This window comes from Strix uralensis, chromosome 7 (assembly GCF_047716275.1).
Source record: "Strix uralensis isolate ZFMK-TIS-50842 chromosome 7, bStrUra1, whole genome shotgun sequence".
NCBI classification, from domain to species: Eukaryota; Metazoa; Chordata; class Aves; order Strigiformes; family Strigidae; genus Strix; species Strix uralensis.
Genome location: NC_133978.1, coordinates 17,206,984 through 17,229,874, shown reverse-complemented (window position 1 = coordinate 17,229,874; position 22,891 = coordinate 17,206,984). Strand labels below are relative to the sequence as shown.

The 22,891-nt window shown below is 38.7% G+C and overlaps 1 protein-coding gene across 1 annotated transcript in view; it reads left to right on the top strand.

The window, feature by feature from the left end:
* LRMDA (leucine rich melanocyte differentiation associated) overlaps positions 1 to 22,891 on the top strand; it is a 693,265-nt gene that overhangs the window by 575,054 nt on the left and 95,320 nt on the right. The window contains exon 6 of the mRNA XM_074874568.1: positions 6,416 to 6,500. Within this exon, the coding sequence (XP_074730669.1) occupies positions 6,416 to 6,500 (85 nt within the window). The remainder of the gene's footprint in view (positions 1 to 6,415; positions 6,501 to 22,891) is intronic.

The following is a 22,891-nucleotide window of genomic DNA, read 5'->3' as shown; positions in this document are numbered from 1 at the left end:
TCTGAAACCAAATTTTAAAATAAATCACTATTGCTATGCCAGGTTAGGAGGTCATCTCAGTAAGCCTGCAGAGATCGGGAAAGTTGTGATAACACCATGCATTTATTTCCTCCTCTCCCCCTTAATTAAAGTGACTCTAATTTATACTGGAGGTTTGGTAAAGGCAACTGCTAACTCGTAGTTAACTATGCTTGGCTGTGAAGAAGGAGAATCAGGAAATCCCATTTCGTCAAGGGCAGCTGTCTCTCTACATAAGCATGCCATGCCAGCTGTTGGTTTTCCAGAACATAATAAGTTGTTGGGATGGGTCACAAACTTCGACTGGCCCATTTGAGACTTCTAGTCTAGTTCACATCTAGGGAGAAGAAAGAAAGACCTTTTGTAGCCTGACATATACAGTGTGCTGTCAGGTCCTGCTTTTGCATATTTTCTAGTCTCCTCCTTTATCCCTTTCTTTCACTGGCTGTATGGTTCCTGAGTTCATAGAAAAGCAAATACATTGTAAATAAAGCTGTTCTTCCCCAACCATTCTCTAGGACGGAATGGTTAAAGACTTGGTGTGTTGTTGTTTCCTGTAATATTTTCTGCAATCACAAGGCAAAGACCTCACAGTGAAATCAGAGCCCCACTGTGCTTGGTACTCTGCAAACTCATGGGAAGAAGCGGTCCCTCTAAAGTAGTGTTTTGATACTCTCTGCAAGCATGTCATAAATTCAACCCAAAATGAATACATTTAAATCTTTTTCTGTTATTAGGCAGACTGTTTACCTCATTGCAAATTTATGCACGATTTTAATATACATCTTTAATCTGTAAACAATTAATTTCTAGTTAGTTATGTCTAAAATTTTGGGGAAAAAAGTCTTCAGGAGGAGTTCCATGGAAGGTTTCTGTACATTTTATCACAAATGTGAACAAGTCATGATGGTCCAATATACTCATGGGTTAAGACATGTGAATTGCTGCCATCAGTGTTACAAAGGGGGTGAATCAACACATTGCTGACATATTAATATACACATATTTAGGCAAGTTTTCAAAGTATATATGAATGATTGAAGACTGTTGCCATTGTCTGTCTTGGGGAAGATATGTGTGCTCAAGAAATCCAAAATGGGTCCTTAGCCTAGGTAGATGTTTATGCAGACTTTTCTTAAAATTATAATAAGCCATGTATCTGTTAAAATATGATTAATTTTAAGCACTGAGTACATTTGAGACAGAATAAGCTTATCAGGAAAATATTACTGTTTAGTTACATAAAAGGAAAAGTTTTTCAAAAGCAAGTATGAGTTGATCCTTTAAGTTGGAACTATACCACAGATTGTCCCATTAATCATATACCTTTCTGGAGAAATGTTTTTGTCAGTTTAAAAAATGGATGATGCAGTGATTTCCTTCATTCTTAATTGCAGTTTCCCTGTGGATATATTAAAAATCTTTTGAAATAAATCATACTTTCTTACTAAATCCAAGTTTTGCATCTGATAATGTGATATGTACCATTGGGCTGATCACTGCAATGTCACAATATTGTTTTCCATTTTTATTTGAATGTAAATCACCGAATGAGAAGCAACAAGCTTTCAAGTTGCTAAGGTCATTTCTCTGCAACCTTACTACTAGATGACTTTGACAAGTGTTAAAACTGTGATGAATGAAAATAAACAACAGTATCACAGAACACAAGATTTCTTGATAATTGTGGGTCATACTTAGAGAAGGAGTATCATGCTGTCCCCAAGAAATTTGCCTCTTCATCAGTTCCCTGAAATGAGTCACATTCTAAAATGCTGGAGATTTGAGATATTCCCATACTAGATGAGAAACATGTTGCAAAGGAGAAATCCCAAGCACTTAAAATCTTTCTAAGGTAACATACAAGAGAATACTTAGTCTATGTCTTGAGCTCTATAATAAATAATATTTTCTTAATTATTTTGTTTTTTGCTACCACATCTCATTCTGCACTGTATCATCTCTCTTTTGGATGATGTCTTGATCAAGCTAAGATTTGTCTTTGTGACGTCCTCTGAAAATATTTGGGAATTAAATGTATTTGGCTAAGGAAATCTTTGTATGTACATGTGTGTATTGAAATAATTTTACTTACCACATCTTTCCATAAGTGCACTGTATATCTCTTGAACCCTTCTCAGGAATGTGCCAACATGCTGCTGGTCTTCCTGTATCGTAAGTATATAGTTGTATATATTGTAACATATTGTATATATTGTAACATATATTGTATATATGTAAATCTATATTGTAAGTATATATCAAGTATAATACATTAATGGCTACTACAGTTACTGATGTGTATAGGTGTGTAAAGAACTAGTGGCATACCTTAGAAATAAGAGTAAATATTAGTAGAGAAATACTAGGCTACAAATACAAGCTATGTGACACAAATAGAAGAATATCAATGGGTATTAATGATATGCCAATATAGCCTAATATCAAGCCACATCTTACAGAATCACAGAATCGTCTAGGTTGGAAAAGACCTTGAAGATCATCTAGTCCAACCATTAACCTAACACTGACCATTCCCAACTATACCATATCCCTCAGCGCTATGTCAACCATACTCTTAAACACCTCCAGGGATGGGGACTCCACCACCTCCCTGGGCAGCCCATTCCAACACCTAACAACCCCTTCTGGAAAGAAATGCTTCCTAATATCCAGTCTAAACCTTCCCTGGCACAACTTGAGGCCATTTCCTCTTGTCCTATCACTTATTACTTGGTTAAAGAGAGTCATCGCCACCTCTCTGCAACCTCCTTTCAGGCCATTGTAGAAGGTGATGAGGTCTCCCCTCAACGTCCTCTTCTCCAGACTAAACAACCCCAGTTCCCTCAGCTGCTCCTCATACGACATGTGCTTCAGACCCTGCACCAGCTTCGTTGCCCTTCTCTGGACACGCTCGAGTAATTCAATATCCTTTTTATAGTGAGGGGCCCAAAACTGAACACAGTAATCGAGGTGCGGCCTCACCAGTGCTGAGTACAGGGGTAAGATCACTTCCCTATCCCTGCTGGCCACGCTATTTCTGACACAAGCCAGGATGCCATTGGCCTTCTTGGTCAACTGGACACACTGCTGGCTCCTGTTCAGCCGGCTGTCAATCAACACCCCCAGGTCCCTCTGTGACTGGCAGCTCTCCAGCCACTCCTCCCCAAGCCTGTAGCGCTGCTACTCATCAACAAAAACTAAAATTACCTAAGCAATAACCATTGCTTTAATTAAAATTACTCAAAGTTTAGGTTCTGGAGGGCTTTTTTGGTTGTTTTTTTTGTTGTTTGGTTGTTTGGGGTTTTTTTCCTACTGCAATTTCTACAGTATCTGTAATTTTGATGAATATGGTTTGAAAATACGGTACTCTTTTACAGTCTGTCTATTTAGTATCAAGTACAACAATTCTCAGCTTGGACAAAACTTGCAGGTTAATACGAAGACAGAGACACCTCAATTTAGCAAGAGTTTGGTTATGTGCACAGGCTGTGTGTAGTCTTGCCTTTATTGGCCTTGTAACTTTTATACCTTCTTCTATGATATACTGCAAAACTTGGATGACTTTGAATACAAGTTTCTCCAGTAATAATTCTGTTAGAATTTCTTTGCTGACCTCTTCCTATAAAACTGAAGCTACCATTTTAACCAGCTTCCCTCAAAGCTATTTGTATTTGTAGTTACTTTCCACTGCAACAAGAACTTCTGATGCATATGTCACCAACACTTGAAGACATAACTGTCATATGTCGATACTGTCACTATCAAAGTCTTCCTATGAATATGAAGAGTAATACAATCTATACAAATCTCTTTGGAAAATAGCTTAGGGTCAAACGTCAGTATGTGGAAGGGAAAAAAAATAGTTGTCTTTTTGCTAGTGCACAGGCTTACTCAGAAACGTTATTCAGAACTCCAACTAGTGTTTGTGCAAAACAAGTGGATGATATTCCATAGAATTAAAGTTGCTCCAACTGAATACTTAGCTAAAAGGTAATGAAAACTGTTCTGTATTTGACAGGGAATTATATACTGCACATAAAATAACAGCAAAACACCAATAAACAAACCTTCCTGTTCTTGCTTTTCCTAAAATTGGAAATAAAGCTAAATTGCCCCTTCACTCCAATATCCTTTTTAGAAGCTCTTGAATTTTGCTCACTCAGTGGTATATTGCTGAAAAGGCAAAGCCTCTTCCAGTAATTTTAGGAAAACCTATCATCAAGCTGTCAGCAGTCTAAATTGAGATTAAAAGTACCAAAGAGAATCCTTCACTATTATCAGAGTCCCAAATAAGTACACTTGAATAAGCAGATAACATCTAGAGTGTACAGTATGAGACCACTTATTCCTCCATCTTTTGGAGTGATTTACCGGGATGAAGTCTAATGTTAAATAGTTAGTGACATTCTTCTTCTTGTTAAGACAGGAAGAACTCAGCCCAAAGAAAACAAATAGTTGTGAACAGATGCCTGTTCTTGGAATTCTCTTCAGATGTCACATTGCTGGGTGTTAGGGGCATCTATCTCATCTTCTGAGATGTTATGTGCCCTCAGCTCATATTGGTCCTCAGAGGAAAGATTTCCAGTCCAGCGTAGATTGAGCTGCATGTTTACAGTTCACTAAAATAAAAGTATTATTCACTCTAGCTGAAGGTGAGAGTTGTGTCTATAGCATTACCTCTCTGAAAAGGAGGTACCCTGAAAAGGGTGTATTATAAATGGTGAGTCAGCAGAGGCAGGATTTTCTAGGTTTTTATTCATATCTGATAAGTAGCATCCTTGCTGTTTAGGCAAACCTATCTATTAAGATGTTTGTTTTGAAGAAATTGATAGCTGGTCTCCAGAACAAAAGCTTAGTGTACTAATCTGCTCTGTTACTTACCTCTTAACATTTTAATATACTATCATCTAGGAGTTCAACAGCTATGACAGAAGATAAGTTACAGCCTTTAACAAACTATTACCATGATTAATTTTCATTACCGTGGATTTCTGATTGTTGTTCTCAGGTTTAGTCTGGCAATTAAGATTTGAATTAGTATTGAAGCTTTTTCTTCTCCAAAACATTATAGTCCTATTTTACACTTTTATCTTAACCAGACATTGTAAATCTGGTTTTGAATTAATTTCAATTTAAAAAAATTCTAAATTTTGAGGATATGATTAATTATAAAATAAGTAAGATTGAGGTAGATTCCTTTGATTGACTTTTGCAGTTTATAAACCAATATATCATTAAGGAATAACCTGCATAGAAAACAGCAATTATTTTTTCAAGACTTCCTTTTGTAAATTATCATGAGATTCAAGAAATAGTTTAACTTTTGTATTTCTTCTCTTATTTGCCTTATCTTTTCTATTAGAAATTATCATGTAACTTTTAGTGGACACTGCCCTTTGTGTCTTCCATTAAAACCCATCATCTTTTTATGTACGTTGCAATGGGTGGACTGTAAACACTCCAGAGCAAACTCTATCCCTGAATATGTTATCAATCCATCTAACTTAAACTGAATTTTAAAAACTGTGATGATGATTCATATTCAGCAACAAGATCCGTTATTTTCATATCTCCTCCTAACAATGCAACACTGCTGCTCTATAACTAAAAAACAAGATGGTAAATGTGACTTGTCTTGGCTTTATATAGCTCTTTTCTTCAGATGAAACATCCAACTGGACGAAGATTAGTTTATTGCAAACTATAGCTCTACAGCCTAATCTTTTAAAATTGGAATCATAGGATCTTGAAATTTTTATTATGGGGAAAGATTTGGGTTTCCTTTCCTCTCCCTTAACATTTTGCTTTTAAGGATTCTGAGCAAGTTGTCTTGGTACTTACTTCTTCAAACTTCTGGTGTGGGTTTTTAGTGTTTATTATTAACAATTCTATATACTTCTCTGCTTTTTTGCATTATAAGCAATATAATTTTTAAGAGATCCCTTCATTTAGAACAGAGGACAGTGGAATGGCAGAATCATTTTTTAGCTTAGTTTTGAAAAGTATGGTATCTTATCCCAGTGTTCTATTTTTTGACTCCTTTCTTACATGTGGACTTAGTCATAATTTCCTTTGGGTAAATATTAATCTGTCTTATCAAGAAGAACATTTTTAACATTGCCCAGAGTTTTCCTGATAAAGATGGTAATTTTTTGAAGCTGTGAGCTGTATGAAAATATTCTTTTAGTAACGATACCTAAGATCATTCTGTAAACTCTTGTGAGTACAGCTACATTGAAGGATTGCAGGCAGTCTTAAAAACAAATTAATCCTCCACAGCTGGTGACTCTGTGCACCTGTAACCATGTTATAGCACTCATCTTTCAGGTGCATCCTCTTTGTGTAATCACTGACTTTCACTCAGAGTACTGATAATACTTGTTTTATCACACAGGCCTCTGGTGATGCTGCCTCCATCTCTCCAGAGATACAATATACACCTCTGCCTGTGGGATCAAGAGACCTTACCAATCACAGAGGTATGAACTAGACTTTTATTGGTATGAACTGCTGCAAGGTGGTAAGCTTTGCTGTAAGGCCTTCTCCGTACTGGTTCCTGCTCTATTGTCATGTTACAGAGAACACTGTGCTTTTCAAGCACTAGATGAGAAAACCATACCTGTCATGACTAGAGATTTTAACTCATATTAAAGAGGATTTAAAGATAGTCTATTGGGAAAGCAAGTAAATCTGTGGATAATAATATTCAGTGATATTTTTTGTATGTGAGAGAGAAAAATGTAAAGAGATTAGAGTACTTAAATATTGCTAAGTAGATGATTACATGCAGCATTGGTAATTTTGAGAGAATTTGTAAACTTTCTAATATTTTCAAAGAGAGAGCTTTTTTGGAGTTTAAAAATTTAGGGCTATAATTTTGAAATGTTAACACGTTTTCATTGCACTAAAAATGGATTCTTCTTTGTTTTTCAACATTAAAGGTAGATCAGTGTTCAATTTCCTCTTTCACCAGTCCTTAGAATTTAAAAAGCACCTTGGTCAAATTCTCAAATTCCTTTTGCGTACCTGTAGAGCAAAAGTTCAGGGAACAGGTGAAAAACTGAAGCAGTGGGGAAGGGTGAATTCCAAGCTATTTCACCTTTGTTCTAAAAAGGAGAAATTTATCAAGCTTGCAGCATTTTTCAGCTTTAAACCAGAGCAACAATACTCTTATTTATTGCCCACGTTACACATTGATTCCATGTTGATCATGCAAACCACTTGTGCAGAGGCAGGTTCTGCATAGGATACCAGAATCAAAGTCAGTTTTACATTTATGAATTGATAGGACCTTAGTTTTACTGTGGGTTCAAATTCTGCAGCACTGCAGAAGATTGAGGCAACATTAGTAGCATGCCTTGTTACTTGAAACCTTCTGAAAGAATCAGGCTGGCAATGCAACTGAATGAGGATCCATGATACAGATGGGAAGGATGAGGAAAGGAACTGATTAGACTTTAATTTGTTGCAGCCTATAATCACTGTCGTTGTGCCAGAGCTAAAGATGGGTGTGAAGCTACATCCTGGTCTTGGTGTAAATTGATATGATGCACTGGAAATCAGATGTCCTGAAAGTGCTGTAGTGCATTGCATTCTGACACTGAGCTCATGTGGTAACTGATACCTTTTAAAGAGAAAGGACCAGACCAAAATCCTGAATTTCAGCACACACCTGGTCTTCAGAGGGTAAAAAAAAAACTAAATGAAAATAATTGCAACCCACTGCCCCCATAATTCCCAAGATACGTGTTGTGGCTTTGATTTTCAAGCCAGCATATTTGCTTCAAGATTGGATTTCTGGTGTTGGATTAAATGGCTAGGGTCTACTAAGGCAATATGTAGAATGACAGAATGTTGTAAGTGCCCAAGCTCTATAAAAATACATGAAAAGTACCATTAAAAACCAGGTATCCTCAGATTTATTTATTTAGATGATAGTGAATGAGAAGTGTGGCTTCATGGCTGATTTTGGAATCTGTCTTGGCGAAAGAAATGCCAGTAGTATTCAGCATCAAAAGTCATGTGCCTGCATTGATTTCTCTTGCAATAAAGCAATTGTGTGACTCTAGTCAGCTTTGCAGACATGTCCATATGGGTGTCCGTTCAGATCTGGAGCTTACCAGGTTCAAAGTGCCACTGTCTTTGTTAGGGCTTGGGAATGCCCACTCTCTTACTATGAAAAGGAAAATTATATTCCTCAAATTATCAACTTTTTACCCTTAGCTGTTCACATAATTCTTTATTACTTCTGTCTTTACTCTTCCCAGAACTATTCTGCTTTGCATGCTAAACATGTGCTAAAAAGTTCCTTGATGATTAAGCACAGTTATAAATAAAGTGAATGGAGAAGAGAGTGTCATCCAAAAAAAGGGTAAAATTGGCCCTAAAAAGACTTTGTTAGCATGATCTATTAAGTTTTATATATATATATGTATATATAAAATATATTCACAAGGAAATAATTAAGAAAACTTTCAAAAATTCCAGGTGTTGTAAATAAAGCTTGGAACAACCTGCTGGCAGGGCCCATTAACTCAATCAACTTCTTTCCTACAAAGAAAAATCTCTAAGTTCACAAGCCCATAAAAGATTAATTGGAGTCAATAGAAAAATCTCCAAGAAAGGAATGAAATACTTAAACATGCTATTTTAGGTTCTGAATATCTTCAATTTTTTCCTTCACTGAATGCTTTCAGTGTTGTGAAAAATGATTGAATCAACTGTTGCATACGTAAATATTGGCAGTTCTCAATGCAAACTGGAAAGAAGAATGCTGTAAGTTTGTGAGTGCTTTTATTTGTCCCTGGAGAAACTTGTTTACCAGAATCTGAAAGTCTGGCAAATGGTTTGGTACAGCTTTAAATTGATTTTGCGGGGATTGGGAGGGGAAGCAGAAACAAGCTGAATATTTTCATTGTGATTTCAGTCAGAAATTTTACTTGAATGTTTCTTGCTCTATTTAGCTATGAATTTCAGGGAGAGCAAAAGCATATCATTCTGCATGCGTTGCACCATGCATCTTACAGCCTTCATCTTTATGCATACAGTATATTATTTCCAGACAGGATCTGGTCTTTTTGGGTTGACTCCATATTTTGTACAGACAATGTTCAGGAATTGTAAAAATCTCTTTCTCACTTTCAGAGCCCGCAGAAACAGCATATGACAGTGCAGAATCAGTGTGGAATGATAGAAAATAATCACTGTAAATATTCTATCAAGTGTTATGATGCTTGAGTGTATATATAATAACATGAAGAGAGCAATAAATATTGGATACACATTTTTAAGCTTTAGAAAACTTCTCCCATCTTGGGAAAGTTGTTTTCCCTTAAATTACTTTGTTTAGACCCATTTTTTTCTAAGTTGAACCTTTACTCGGTCCCACTGCTCATATTTTTTTTATCAGAAAATGCATTGTCCTTCTATGCAAGTTTTAGGGACCTGACAGCAATATGACTTGATTCTTTATGAGATCTAATTGCTCTCCCATTAGGCAAGCCTTCCAAAGTGGTAATTTTATAGCTAGCTTTATTTTTGTTTTGATTCCAAAGAAATGATCTCAAATGCCTAAGGGTCTTTCCTTGATCTTTGTTAAACTAACATTTTGTATTTCATTTTATATGGATTTAGACACCAGTGATTTACTGGTGTGAAATTTGTACAATTCTCTTACTGGGGTAAAACAAGTCAGTTTAAAGACATGTCCTATTGTTGTACAATGTGCTAATTTATTTTTAAGTTCTGTTGCTTGTGTAGTTTTAATTTTCAAATTTTCTGTTGAAACAAGATAAAATGGGCCCCACCTTTGTTTCTGCTTGTCCAGATCTACCTTTAAAGAAAAAAAAAAAATCAGTTACTTTTTTTTTTTTTAAATAGAAATGGCCATGGTCCCAATACACAAAAGCAATGAAATGTAGTGCGTTTTAGTAGCAACTTGCTCCAAAAATCTTGTTTGTTTATGTAAGTTTAAGTGGTTTGTATCGCAGAATCACAGAACCATCTAGGTTGGAAAAGACCTTGAAGATCATCTAGTCCAACCATTAACCTAACACTGACCATTCCCAACTACACCATATCCCTAAGCGCTGTCGACCCTACTCTTGAACACCTCCAGGGATGGGGACTCCACCACCTCCCTGGGCAGCCCATTCCAACGCCTAACAACTCGTTCTGGAAAGAAATACTTCCTAATATTCAGTCTAAACCTTCCCTGGTGCAACTTGAGGCCATTACCTCTTGTCCTATCACTTATTACTTGGTTAAAGAGACTCATCCCCACCTCTCTGCAACCTCCTTTCAGGTAGCTGTAGAGGGTGATGAGGTCTCCCCTCAGCCTCCACTTCTCCAGACTAAACCACCCCAGTTCCCTCAGCTGCTCCTCATACGACATGTGCTCCAGACCCTTCACCAGCTTCGTTGCCCTTCTCTGGACACGCTCGAGTAATTCAATATCCTTTTTATAGTGAGGGGCCCAAAACTGCACGCAGTCATCGAGGTGCGGCCTCACCAGTGCTGAGTACAGGGGTAAGATCACTTCCCTATCCCTGCTGGCCACGCTATTTCTGACACAAGCCAGGATGCCATTGGCCTTCTTGGTCACCTGGGCACGCTGCTGGCTCCTGTTCAGCCGGCTGTCTATCAACACCCCCAGGTCCCTCTCTGACTGGCAGCTCTCCAGCCACTCCTCCCCAAGCCTGTAGCACTGATGGGGGTTGTTGTGGCCGAAGTGCAGCACCCGGCATTTGGCTTTATTGAAACTCCTACAGTTGGCCTTAGCCCATTGCTCCAGCCTGTCCAGATCTCTCTGCAGAGCCTCCCTACCCTCGAGCTAATCAACACTCCCACCCAACTTGATGTCATCTGCAAATTTACTGAGGGTGCGCTCTGTCCCCTCATCTAGATCATCAATAAAGATGTTAAACAGGAGTGGCCCCAAAACGGAGCCCTGGGGGACACCACTCGTGACTGGCCACCAACTGGATTTAACTCCATTCACCACAACTCTTTGGGCCCAGCCATCCAGCCACTTTTTTACCCAGCGAAGCGTGTGCCCATCCAAGCCATGAGCAGCCAGTTTTGCCAGGGGAATGCTGTGGGAAATGGTGTCAAAGGCCTTGCTAAAGTCAAGGTAGACAACATCCACAGCCTTTCCCTCATCCAATAAGCAGGTCGCCCTGTCTTAGGAGGAGATCAGGTTTGTCAAGCAGGACCTGCCTTTCATAAACCCATGCCGACTGGGCCTGATCATCTGGTTGTCCCGCACGTGTTGTGTGATGGTACTTGGGATGAGCTGCTCCGTCAGCTTCCCAGGCACCGAAGTCAAGCTGACAGGCCTGTAATTTCCTGGATCATCCTTCCGACCCTTCTTATATATGGGCGTCACATTGGCCAATTTCCAATCTGTCGGGACCTCCCCAGTTGGCCAGGACTGTTGGTAAATGATGGAAAGCGGCTTGGTGAGCACCCCAGCCACCTTCTTCAGCACCCTCAAATGTATCCCGTCCTGTCCCATAGACTTGTGTAAGTCTATGTGATGCAGTAGGTCACTGACTATCTCCTCCTGGCTTGTGGGGGGAGTCGTTCTCCCAGTCTCTGTCTTCTAGCTGAGGAGGCTGGATTGCCTCAGTACAACTGGTCTTGTTATTAAAGACTGAGGCAAAGAAGGCATTAAGCACCTCAACCTTTTCCTCATCATTCGTTGCCATGTTTCCTCCTGCATCTAGCAGGGGATGGAGGCTCTCCCTGGTCTTTTTTTTTTGCTGCTGACGTACTTGTAGAAACACTTCTTGTTATCTTTGACTGCTGAAGCCAGATTAATTTCTAGCTGGGCTTTAGACCTCCTGATTTCTGCCCTACATAGCCTCACAGCATCTTTGTAATCATTGGGAGTGGCTAGCCCCTTCTTCCAAAGGCTGTAAACTCTCCTTTTCTCCCTGAGTTGTAGCCAAAGCTCCCTGTTTATCCAAGGTGGCCTTCTCTGCCACTGGCTTCTCCTACAGCACCTGAGGACAGCTTGCTCCTGTACCATTAAGACTTCCTTCTTAAAGAGTGCCCAGCCTTCCTGGACCCCTATACCCTTCAGGACAGTCTCCCAAGGGATTCTGTCAAGCGGTTGCCTAAACAAGTCAAAGTCAGCCCTTTGGAAGTCCAGGATGGCAGTTCTGCTGCCCCCTCTCCTGGCGTCTCTAAGAATAGAGAACTCTATTATTTCATGATCGCTGTGCCCTAGTCGGCCACCAACCGCCACATCATCCACCAGTCCTTCTCTGTTCACAAAGAGGAGGTCCAGCAGGGCACCTTCTCTGGTTGGTTCCCTCACCAGCTGTGTCAGGAAGTTGTCTCCCACACATTCCAGGAATCTCCAGGACTGGTCCTGCTCTGTTGTGCTGTATTTCCAGCAGATGTCTGGGAAGTTAAAGTCTCCCACAAGAACAAGGGCAAGCGATTGTGAGATTTCTCCTAATTTCTCCTATTTTATCCACCTCTCTGTCCTGGTTGAGTGGCCTAGAGTAGACTCCTACTACAACATCTGCCCTGTTGGCCTTCCCCCTGATTCTAATGCAAAGACACTCCACCCTGTCTTCACTATACTTGTGCTTGAAGCAATTGTAACAGTCCCTAACATACAGCACCACCTCACTGCCTCTCCTTCCTTCTCTATCCCTTCTAAAGAGCTTGTAGCCATCAATTGGCTCACTCCAGTCATGGGAGACGTCCCACCATGTTTCTGTGATAGCCACTACATCATAATTTTCCTGCTGCATCATGGCTTCAAGCTCCTCCTGTTTGTTACCCATGCTGTGTGCATTGGTATACATGCACTTCAGATGGGCTGATGTCCCCAGCACCTTTTTGCATTTAGAGGTCATAAGTCCAGCCTGACCTTTCACAGGTGTTACCACAGTTACTGATCCATCAATATCCCTTGCATCTTTGTTGTGCTGCATGTCTCTGTCCTTTGCCTCCACTGAGATGGCAGGGTGAGGGTCGTTGCTGGCACAACAGCCCACAAACTCTGGTAACCTACTTTGGGGCTTATGTCTGGGAGTTCTAGTTTTGTCCCCTTCCCCCTTCAAATCTAGTTTAAAGCTCTCTCAATGAGCCCAGCTAACTCCTGCCCCAAGATCCTTTTTCCCCTCTGGGATAGGTGCATCCCATCTGATGCCAAAAGGTCTGGCATCCTGTATACCAACCCATGATTGAAAATTCCAAAGCCCTGCCAGTAACACCAGTCTTGGAGCCACAAGTTCATCTACTGAGTTCTCCTGTAATCTTCCTCATCCATCCCTGCAATTGAAGGGATGGAGGAGAGCACTATTTGTGCTCCTGGCCCCTTAACCAGTTTCCCCAAGGCCCTGAAATGTCTCTTCATTGATTTAGGACTTCTCCTAGTAATGTTGCTACCTCCCTGAAAAAACAAGAGAGGATAGTAGTCCTTAGGTCTCACTAGAGTGGGGAGTTTTACCATGAGGTCCTTTACCCAGGCCCCAGGGAGGCAGCAGACTTCCCTATGAAGTGGGTCCGGTCTGCATATTGGGCCTTCAACATCTCTTAGAATGGAGTCACCCATTACAATGACCCTTCTGTGGTTCTTTTTAGAATTGGTTTTAATACATGGTCTAGAGCGACCCGACCTTGGTGGTACCTTTTTGCTCCTTATTGACAGTTTATTAACTGCATACATATAAAATCTTGAAATAGAGCTTTCAGTTCCTAACATAGTTGAAACTGATGGAAAAAGATTTTTTAAAATTGTAATAATGTAATTTTAAGCATAATTTGCTTGATATGTGGAAAAAAGCTTCCCATCCTCCACCCCCCTCAGATTGTATATTCCTTTTTCTTAATGGCATCTTTGGTAAGGAAGTTCCTTTGTTATGTGTAAGCATTCAAACTAAATTGCCTTCTAAAAAGAACAGTGCTTTCCAGTTGGTGGGGAAAATAGTAATTTATCATTCTCTCTCTTGAGAAGCAATATTACTAAATCATGACTATCATGAAAATCTGTTTTTCCATATAAAAAAAAAATGCTGGATGCCCTTTGTATAAACAGTTATTTTATAACATTGTCTATTACCTGATTTACTTGAAAACCTATTCATTTGCCAAAGCCATTTGGTTTCCAGTAACATTTTACAAATTACTTCTTTTCTTGCACTCTTGCTTCTGGGAACAACCAGTGGTAAGTCTGTCCCATAGCTTACTGGTAAAAGGAAGAAGAAGAAGTTTCCATTAAAAACTAAGCCTGTATTTATGTAAGTAGTTTTTAGAGCCCTTAGCTTGGATTTATGCCAAGGTTTAATAGTTCCAATCTATTCTGGCTTGTAAGAACTTCCTGAACAAATCCACTGTCCTGTTTTGGTGTGTATTCTGTTAATTATCCAAGTGTTCTGGTATGCACAGACATTACATTTTCTCATTTTATATTTGAATGATGAGTGCCCAAATTGTTATTTATTCTACCAATATGCTTGTGTCAACTGATAGACACATTTTCTTATTTTCTGAAACAGTCTAATCTGAGTTTGAAAGTCATAAACTGTGTTCAGAAGCAATGCCCAGAAATCCAGGGACAGAATACTTTTAAGCTTCCTATTAACCCTGTGAAGGTAATATTATAAAACGTTTTTGCACAAAGGAAAAGAGAGGCTCCTTCTGTTCTCTTTTTGTCTAACAGGAGTGTGCTGGACATTTGTTTTGGCATGAAGATCTTTCCAAACTTTCCTATTCCTAAGCAAGCAAAAGCATGTAGGCATATAATCTGTTAGACACTTGAATTTGATCTGTCTGCTTGTTTTCTATAATCTTTATAGTGTGCTACTGTACTCAAGAGTGTTTGGCATATTAAATTTTCAGTAATGACTGGTATGACTATCTGGAATGCATTCTGATTGATTTTTAGGGTGTACTATACATAAAATCCAGCTACTATCTTTGTAGGAATTGAGATATGCACTAGGTCAAGGTAGAGTGTACTTTAGAATGCACAACAATCATTTATCCATCCATTTGTGCTGGAATTTACAATCCAACAGATGTCAAAGGACATCTATTCTACTTTCAAAATTCGGTGTCGAAGGAAAAAGATAGAATTTTTGGAGAGCCAGAGGGAGTAATATAATTTCTGTGATGCATGAAAGCCCCAAACTATCCTCTGGGGATTTACTTGTTCTACCTCAATTTGCTCAGCCTGCTCATACTTTAGAAATTAACATTCTCAGGTTCATCTGGAACTAATAATGTCTATCGATCTTTCAAGAATTCGGTCTAGAATTTTAAGATAATACTTTAAACTTTCTGAAGTAAAATTATAAAATTGACACACGCTTCTTAATAATGAATGTTAATACACAAAGTTCTTATTTTTGAAGGCATTCAACTCCATACACATTCATTCTGAAAAGCCATGCTGTCTTTATATCGCAGACATAAAAGGAAAAGGAAATTGGTTTGCATGAAAACTTACTTCCAGAAAGATAATTATCCTGCTTATATTATCATTGCAGTCTTCTCTGTTGTTGTTATTGACACTGTTGGTAGGTCCTTGTTGTGTTTTCAAGCAAGAGGCTTATTTAGAGTTTAAAATTGATTGCTGGGAAAGTCACAAAGCAATTTATGTAGCAAGTTATCATAATTAGTTACTTTTCTTAATGTGAACTGCACTTTATGCTTATCAATTGATTTTTCTGTATATCTGCAGCAGCTCATTGTATGCTGTCCAAAAAGAGAACAATAATAAAAAAACCTGCAGGTAGTACTTTATTGTTTAGTTAATCTAAGGAATCTTAAACAATTTTTTAACAAATGGTGTCTATATATGTATATAAGAAGTATTTGCTTTAACTTGTCTAACAACTAAGAATAGGATGAATGAGAACTGCAAGCACATGCAATGTATGGAAGTTCTGTATCAGGCAGAGGTGCTGTGAATAGTGAGAAATTTTCTTAGTTGGTTTACATGAGGTGTCCTTTGAAAATGCCATAGCTGCGTGATGTTATGGTGAATGATAAACTGCATACCTCTTAGGCCAGGATCTTCTGACCATGAGATGAATAACCTTTACAACAAACAAACGAAGTTCACAGTAACATGGAATAGACAAGATCATATTTTCCAGGGGCAGGAACTCTCAAAAATAAGCTGTGACATTTCCTATTAATGCCAGGAAATATGTCCCAACAGTGAGTTGTGCTGTGCTCATGACTTAGCCTTAAGGGGAGCGGGTGGAAATCCTCGTCTTTTGTCACTGTGGGAGAAGACTAAAATAAGGAGTCTGCTATGGAAAGAAAAAAAGAGGAAAAAAAAAAAAAAAGGAAAATATCTCATTTGGCTTGTCTTTATAAAATGAGAAAGTGGGTTCTAGTCCTTCGGTTCATTTTTCAGTTTGGGAAATGGACATTAATGGAAGCATGAGACATGAGAGAAGCATGGAAAGCTAAGTGATGGCAAAGATGAGTGCCAATGTGAGAGAAGACTTGGTTAAGAAAAGATTTTGTTTTCCTGTCTTAGTTTTCCTTAGGTAATGGAGTTTGAAAGAGAAAATCTGTCAGAGGTGGATTGGAGTCCTTGCAGTTTGGAGGTGGGAGAAAGTAATGTCAGATGTTTTAAAAAGTCTGTTGTGAGTTGGTTTTGGTGCAGCTGAGAGAAAAGCAGTCCAGGCCTTTCTAATAGCCACTGCTGGATGGCCCCTGCTTATGCTTGTAGACCTGTCAAACCTTGCACTTGGAGATAAGATGAACGGTACTGACCCATGTCTGTTTCTTCAGTGGTGCAGCTAATTTCATACTTCTGTGATTTTTTTCCCTTCCAAGCTGAACTCGAGTTTACTGTCTCCTCAGCTTTTCTAAAATGGTTGCTTTGTGGGGAGAAGAATAGGTAGAAGGGATAATTGAAACAATGTAGGTGGGGAGAAATGCTAAAAGACATGTTTCCTTACACAGGCTTACAGCCATGAAATGCTTCCATCTGATAACAGAAGCCCACCTGTATTGATATTTGCTTCGAGTCTGCAAATGCGTTAGACATCTGTCCCAGTTGTATGAACTGACACACAGTCAAAAATGTTGCCTTTCAAAGGAATTGAGAGATCTGGTACACATACACATGATCCATTCAGCTCTCGGCCATGGAGTGGTTTATCACTAGGCAGTAATGAAAGAGCAGATTAAAGAGGGTTTCATGTAGTACCTCTCCTGAGCCCTAATCTGTTTGTTTACTGGAGTGGAACCTCCATGGTGGTCTTTTGCGGAGCAGTTTACCTCACTTGGTCAGTAGTGATAGTCTCTGCCAATGCCTGGATGTTTCTTTGTAAAGCACAAAGACTTTCCCATATGTGGAATAAATTGTGGTTGGATTTGAGTGTGACCTTGACTAATATGGTTCAAGAAATACATTATCTGGGTCATTGGGTTCATGTTCTTGTCACTTACAGGGTCAACAGTTTCTTGTCTGTGTATACAAGAAATGTTGGATTTGAATCAGGATACTGTAGATTATTACATCTTCAGCATAAAAAAGTATTGTTATCTTGTATATTGCAATGATGAGAGCAGCTAGTCATGTGAACCTTGGGTGGGGTGAATGAGTTGGGGATGATATATTAAGTGACTTGCAGTTTTGTGCAAAGACTTTCCTGATGGTCAGAAAAGTTAAGATTTGGTTTTAAATGACAACATATTTTAATTTGTGAGCCTTCTTTGTGTTCTGTGGTTTGAAAGTGAATCCAAGGGGTGTGACCAAGTTGACCAGAAGTGAGTTTTAGGAGGATCACTTTCCTGGAGTGCTATGTCTCTGTGGGAATAAAATACAGGTGCTTCTCTGCAGCAGGACTTTAAAAGACAAAATGAGAGTAATTAACTGGGTAATCAAATTTAGATTAAAATTTTATTAAATATCTAAGGAGTTGGGCACAATTTCCAATTCTGCATCTAATGGTAATTAGGAGTCTAAGACTCAGGCAGCCTTTCAAAATCGTCGGCATTTTTTTTCCAAATATTACCAAGACTTTCATTTTTCCACAGTGCACATTCCACAATCTGACTGTTGAAAACCTGACCATTTTCCATATTTTTGTCACTATTCCCATAATTTCTGAGGTTTTTGTTGCAACGTTTCCTGTATTTGCCAGAAGTAACCTATCAGCCTAGGCCCCAGTCACCCATACAAGTGTCACATCAGAGGGAATATGATTAATGAGGAAAAAACTGTAACTTCATATTTTTGGGTAGACTAGAAAGTGTCTGATGTTTCACAACATAGCTCATTTTGTCATGCTGGCAATAAGAAACCATGAGAATGCTCAAGCTCCAAGCAGTGTGACTATAAAGTGGCAGAAAAACATAGAAAACATTGGCTTCTCTAAGTGGAAACTTGGGATCCAAAACCATAAACCTATCTAAAATCTTCTTTAGGTATGCAGGAGAACTAATGATGCAATGAGTCTGCAACTGGCAATTTTTTTAAAAAAAAAAGTCTAGTAAATTTGCCATTGGCCTTATAATCCTTCACAATAAAGTCGTCCAGTCATGAGCCACAGTATTACAACCCTTTCAGAGAAATCAGGTTCAAAGCACACACAGTGCTGTGCAAATACAGTCTCCTGAGAGATCCCCATGTTTAGTTAGCACTCCAGCCTAGCCTGTTTTTGCAGGAGTCCTCCAATTTTATCATTCAGGCATTTTTACAGCCTCATTGGAACAAATAAACAAACATCTGGAATCATGTGGTATATTTAATTAAAAACTTTTTGTTTGGCCAGAAATAGTAAAATCATGAAAAATTGCCTGTCTCCAGCTCAGAAAGGCCAAATGATGAAGCTGTTGGCTACAGACAGTTTTACAATGTACTGAAATTCATAGATATGCACACCTGCTACAAGCCCCCCCCCCTTATTTTGATTCATAACCATTAATGACTGTTTAGTGCACAGATTGTAACCCTTGTTTAAATGGGAATTTACTGTTTTTAATAACATATAGACACGTGTTGCTATATTCCATACAGCCTGTACTGTTCTGTGGTACACAGACAGGATAAAGCTTTATACTATTGGTTAGAAAAAAAATAAATCTTTACAGTACATGTTCCATTTGAGTATTCTGTCTTATGAGTGTGCTTTAATTCCAGAGGCAGTAGATCTCTGCCCCATGCTAAGAGTCTGTGTATCAAATATTGCAAATGTGAAAGATGGTATTTTCTCATTAAAATTATAGTCTGTAATGAAAATGTAAATTTTCATTGTTTCATTTAATGTGTTTTTTTGAGGAAAATTTCAGGAGATTGTTGATGCTTTTGCAGATGAAACTGCTTGCTGTCATCTGAGATATTACTGTATGGTCACAAAATATTCTACAGACCAGGATTATTATTTATTAAAAGTAATTTGCCTAATGGACTGCTACCATTTTGGATGCACAAATATAGGCTTTTGAATATATGGGACATAAAATCTTGTTTTGAGTTTGTACATTTCAGTTTCTAAACAGCTGAACCCTCTCTGAGAAAAAGAAAATTACATGCACACAGAAAGTACTACTGCATCTGAATATTGTTCACAATTCTTCATATTGCTTATGATGAAAATCATTTGGACATTCTATTTTGAGCTGTGTTTCTCTGAGGATTTAAACTACTTAGCAGGATAGGTTTCTTACGTGACCTTGGCCACTGTCCTGTGGTTAATGTTACTGAGCTGAATGAAGAGGACACGGGTGTCATTAGAAACAGAGTACTAATTCCCACATAGTGAATACATGTAGAACCCTACTTTAAGATTTTGGAGGGGGGGAAGGAATTTCCTGCACAGTCAGAAGGGCAGCCATCTGCATAACAGCAATGAAACTATTTTATCCCCTTGTGTGTTGGTTCTTTATATGCACACAACTTGCTATAAGAGTTATATGTTTTGGAAGAAATTTTTCTTCCAAACTATGAACAGCCAAAAAGATGCAACGTATCTCGCATTTCTTTATTCAGTGTCTGTGCTGTGCTAGGAGTTGGTGAAGGTTCCTTTCTTTAATTTTGTCTTCAGGAAAGACAGGGGTATCTTTCATTGCATATTCTTATGCAAGAAGAGAAAGCTGTCAAGATTTGATAGGATACAAATATCTGTATTGATGAGCTAATGATATGTTTGCTGATAAAGTTCCTTTCAGAGCTCTGAAAGCAGATGTTAAGTAGGTTGACAACTTCCCTTTTTTCCCTATTTTGTGATATTTTTGTGGTCTGTTAGTAGCCTCAGTGCTAGAAAAGCAAATCATAGGAAATACTGTGACATCCTTCATTAGCTTAAGCAGAGAGATCACACCTGGGGAGAAGGGGAGGAGACAGAGAGGTAAACAATAAGTATAAACAGTGAAATTGTTTTGTGTCCCTTACCAAACAGAGGATGACTGATGCTTTTCTTTGTTGATGTTCATTGTGTTGCCTTTTACAGTTTGAGAGATTTTGAAAGTTATTTCTATTTACACAGGATGAAATTATTTTACTGCATGATTGATAACATTGGTATGTTTTGTAAGACCCTTTTAAGAAAGCTTGTCTGTGACACAAAAGTGCCTAGTAAACCTAGGCAACCACCTGAAAGACCCCCCACCTGTGGCTGCATAAAACTGAAATGAAGAATGGAAAATAACCCATTGAGTATGCACTTTCCCACCTACTGAGAGCAAAATGCAATGCAGTGCAATTTTAGTACTTGCGTGCCACTGGGGAAAATAGACTCCTAAAATCACATAGTGAAGCACTGGAAAAATTCAGCGAATTTGTACTAAGCGCTATGTTATAAAACCTAAAGAACCGTAGTCTTTGCTTCTCAAGTGAAACAGATTTGTATTGCAGTTCTGTTAGAATGCCTACCAAATGTAATGATGATATTTAGCACAGTAGTCTGAAAAAATGTAAGGCTAGTGAATAAGAGTCCTTTCACAGAAATTCTATGCAGAGGGGGTTGCCAGCAACCCTTGTGATGTCTACTTAAAGACCAAGTAAGACTGCAATCCCTGAATTTATTTTCTTTTCTCAGTGTCAGGTCACATACAGAGAGGTGGAAAGAGCACTTGATCCGAGCTAGTTCTTTCAAAACAATTTGTAGTAGTACACAAGGCTTCTCACAATTAATAGAGAACTAAATTAGTGTTCATGTCTTTTCTGAGTGGAGTTAGAATATGTGTGTACCAAAATTGCAGGGCTACCATGCCAACGTGCTGGATTTCCCCACACTAGCTTAGCTTCCTCACCATGAGCTGCTGCAGTAGTGGCAACTGCAGTAGCGTTTAGGACTGTGTTTAGTCAGACATGTGCTTAGGAAAACTGCATCTATCCCATCTCTACCGCTTCCTCATAGGAGGGAGGCAACTCTCAGATGGTATTTTTCCTGAACTGTGAGTGGGAGAAGCCTGTCTTAACAGTCATTTTTGTTTTCATGAAATCAAAGGACCAGGCTCAATGGAAGTAATCCCTTGGGCCCTGGTGGAAGAGCTAGAATCTATCTTCAAGCAAAAAGGTTGGCAAGCAGCCCCCCACAAAATCAACCAAATGCACCCCACCACCCCTCCCAAACTCACCCAATTAATTAAGTTGTCAGATTTTCTCCTTCTTAGAGGAAGTGAATCATAAATTCCATGAGGTGGAAAAAAGAGAGCAACTTTATAATAGATAGATTAAATATAAGCTATTGGATCATTCAGAAGTAATTGGGTGCTGTCTAATGCCAACCATTACTGATGTAAAGTACATGATGTGTCAAGAAAAAGAAATACCGGGTGAAATTACACTAAGGTAAAAAGGAGATATATAGGCATCCATTCAGCTGCTAATTGTGGATGTAAAGTTTGCCTCTACCCTGTAATCTGATGCTAGATAACAATGACAGTAGAAACGTGTAGGATAGCTGAAGGAGTCCCTCTCCTAACTGTTAATCATCGCACTACTTTCTTTTCACTTTTGTTCCACTCTGTCATAATAAAAAGTAATCCCTTTACCAAGGTGAATTTAATAATAAAGTAAAAGAGAAGCTGTCAGCTAAATTATTTTTTTGTGTTGAAAAATGTGTTTGCAATAAAGGAGTATAATGGCTCTATTCAGTGGTCCCACAAATGTGCAGAATTAGAACATCAAGAGATGCTATGAAGGAGAAAGTGCTTGAAATGTTGTTGATGTCTGTAAATTTTCTCATTCTGCCAACCCTTATGTGTTTGTTTTCTACTGTCTGCATGTTTAGGGAAGATAACTGTTCAGATCTGGACAAAGTGAACCAGTTAAAATAGATTGTGAAACTTGTAAATGGCATTCATTTAGGAGGTATAGGAAAGAGGCAGAAAAAGTTCCCATGAGAAACTAAAATATGAATTGCAGTTAGATAAATAAATAAAAAGTGTAAAGTGCAGGTATGTTCTGCAGAGTGCAGAGAAAACTGGAAGCATTCTAGTGGTGACTTGGTCAGTGAGAATAGATGCTAGCTTGCTGTGGCTGATACAGTAGCTAAAAATGCACTTAGTGGGAGATCTGTGTAAGAAAAGTCACAAGCAGGAATGCACCTGTAACCATAAATCATCCATCCTGTATAGAGACAGTATTTTGGTGACAGATTAATATTTAGGATCTAAAATCATTCCTTGTCAACATGCCCCTAAAGAAACTATGGTGATTCAGCAGGGAGTCGAATCTTACTGTCATTCTTTTTTTCACTACCACAGGCAGGAAAGGAGAAGCATTAATACTGCTACTGTGAAGTTCTGGAGGTTGTTCAGGATTTGTTTTAGGGTATGTGAGAGATCAAACATAGAGCTATTCTGCCAAAATTTTAGAAGGTGCTCATTTCTGAATTAGCCAAAAAGGTTGTGCACTACTTCAATCCCATGTAGCCAG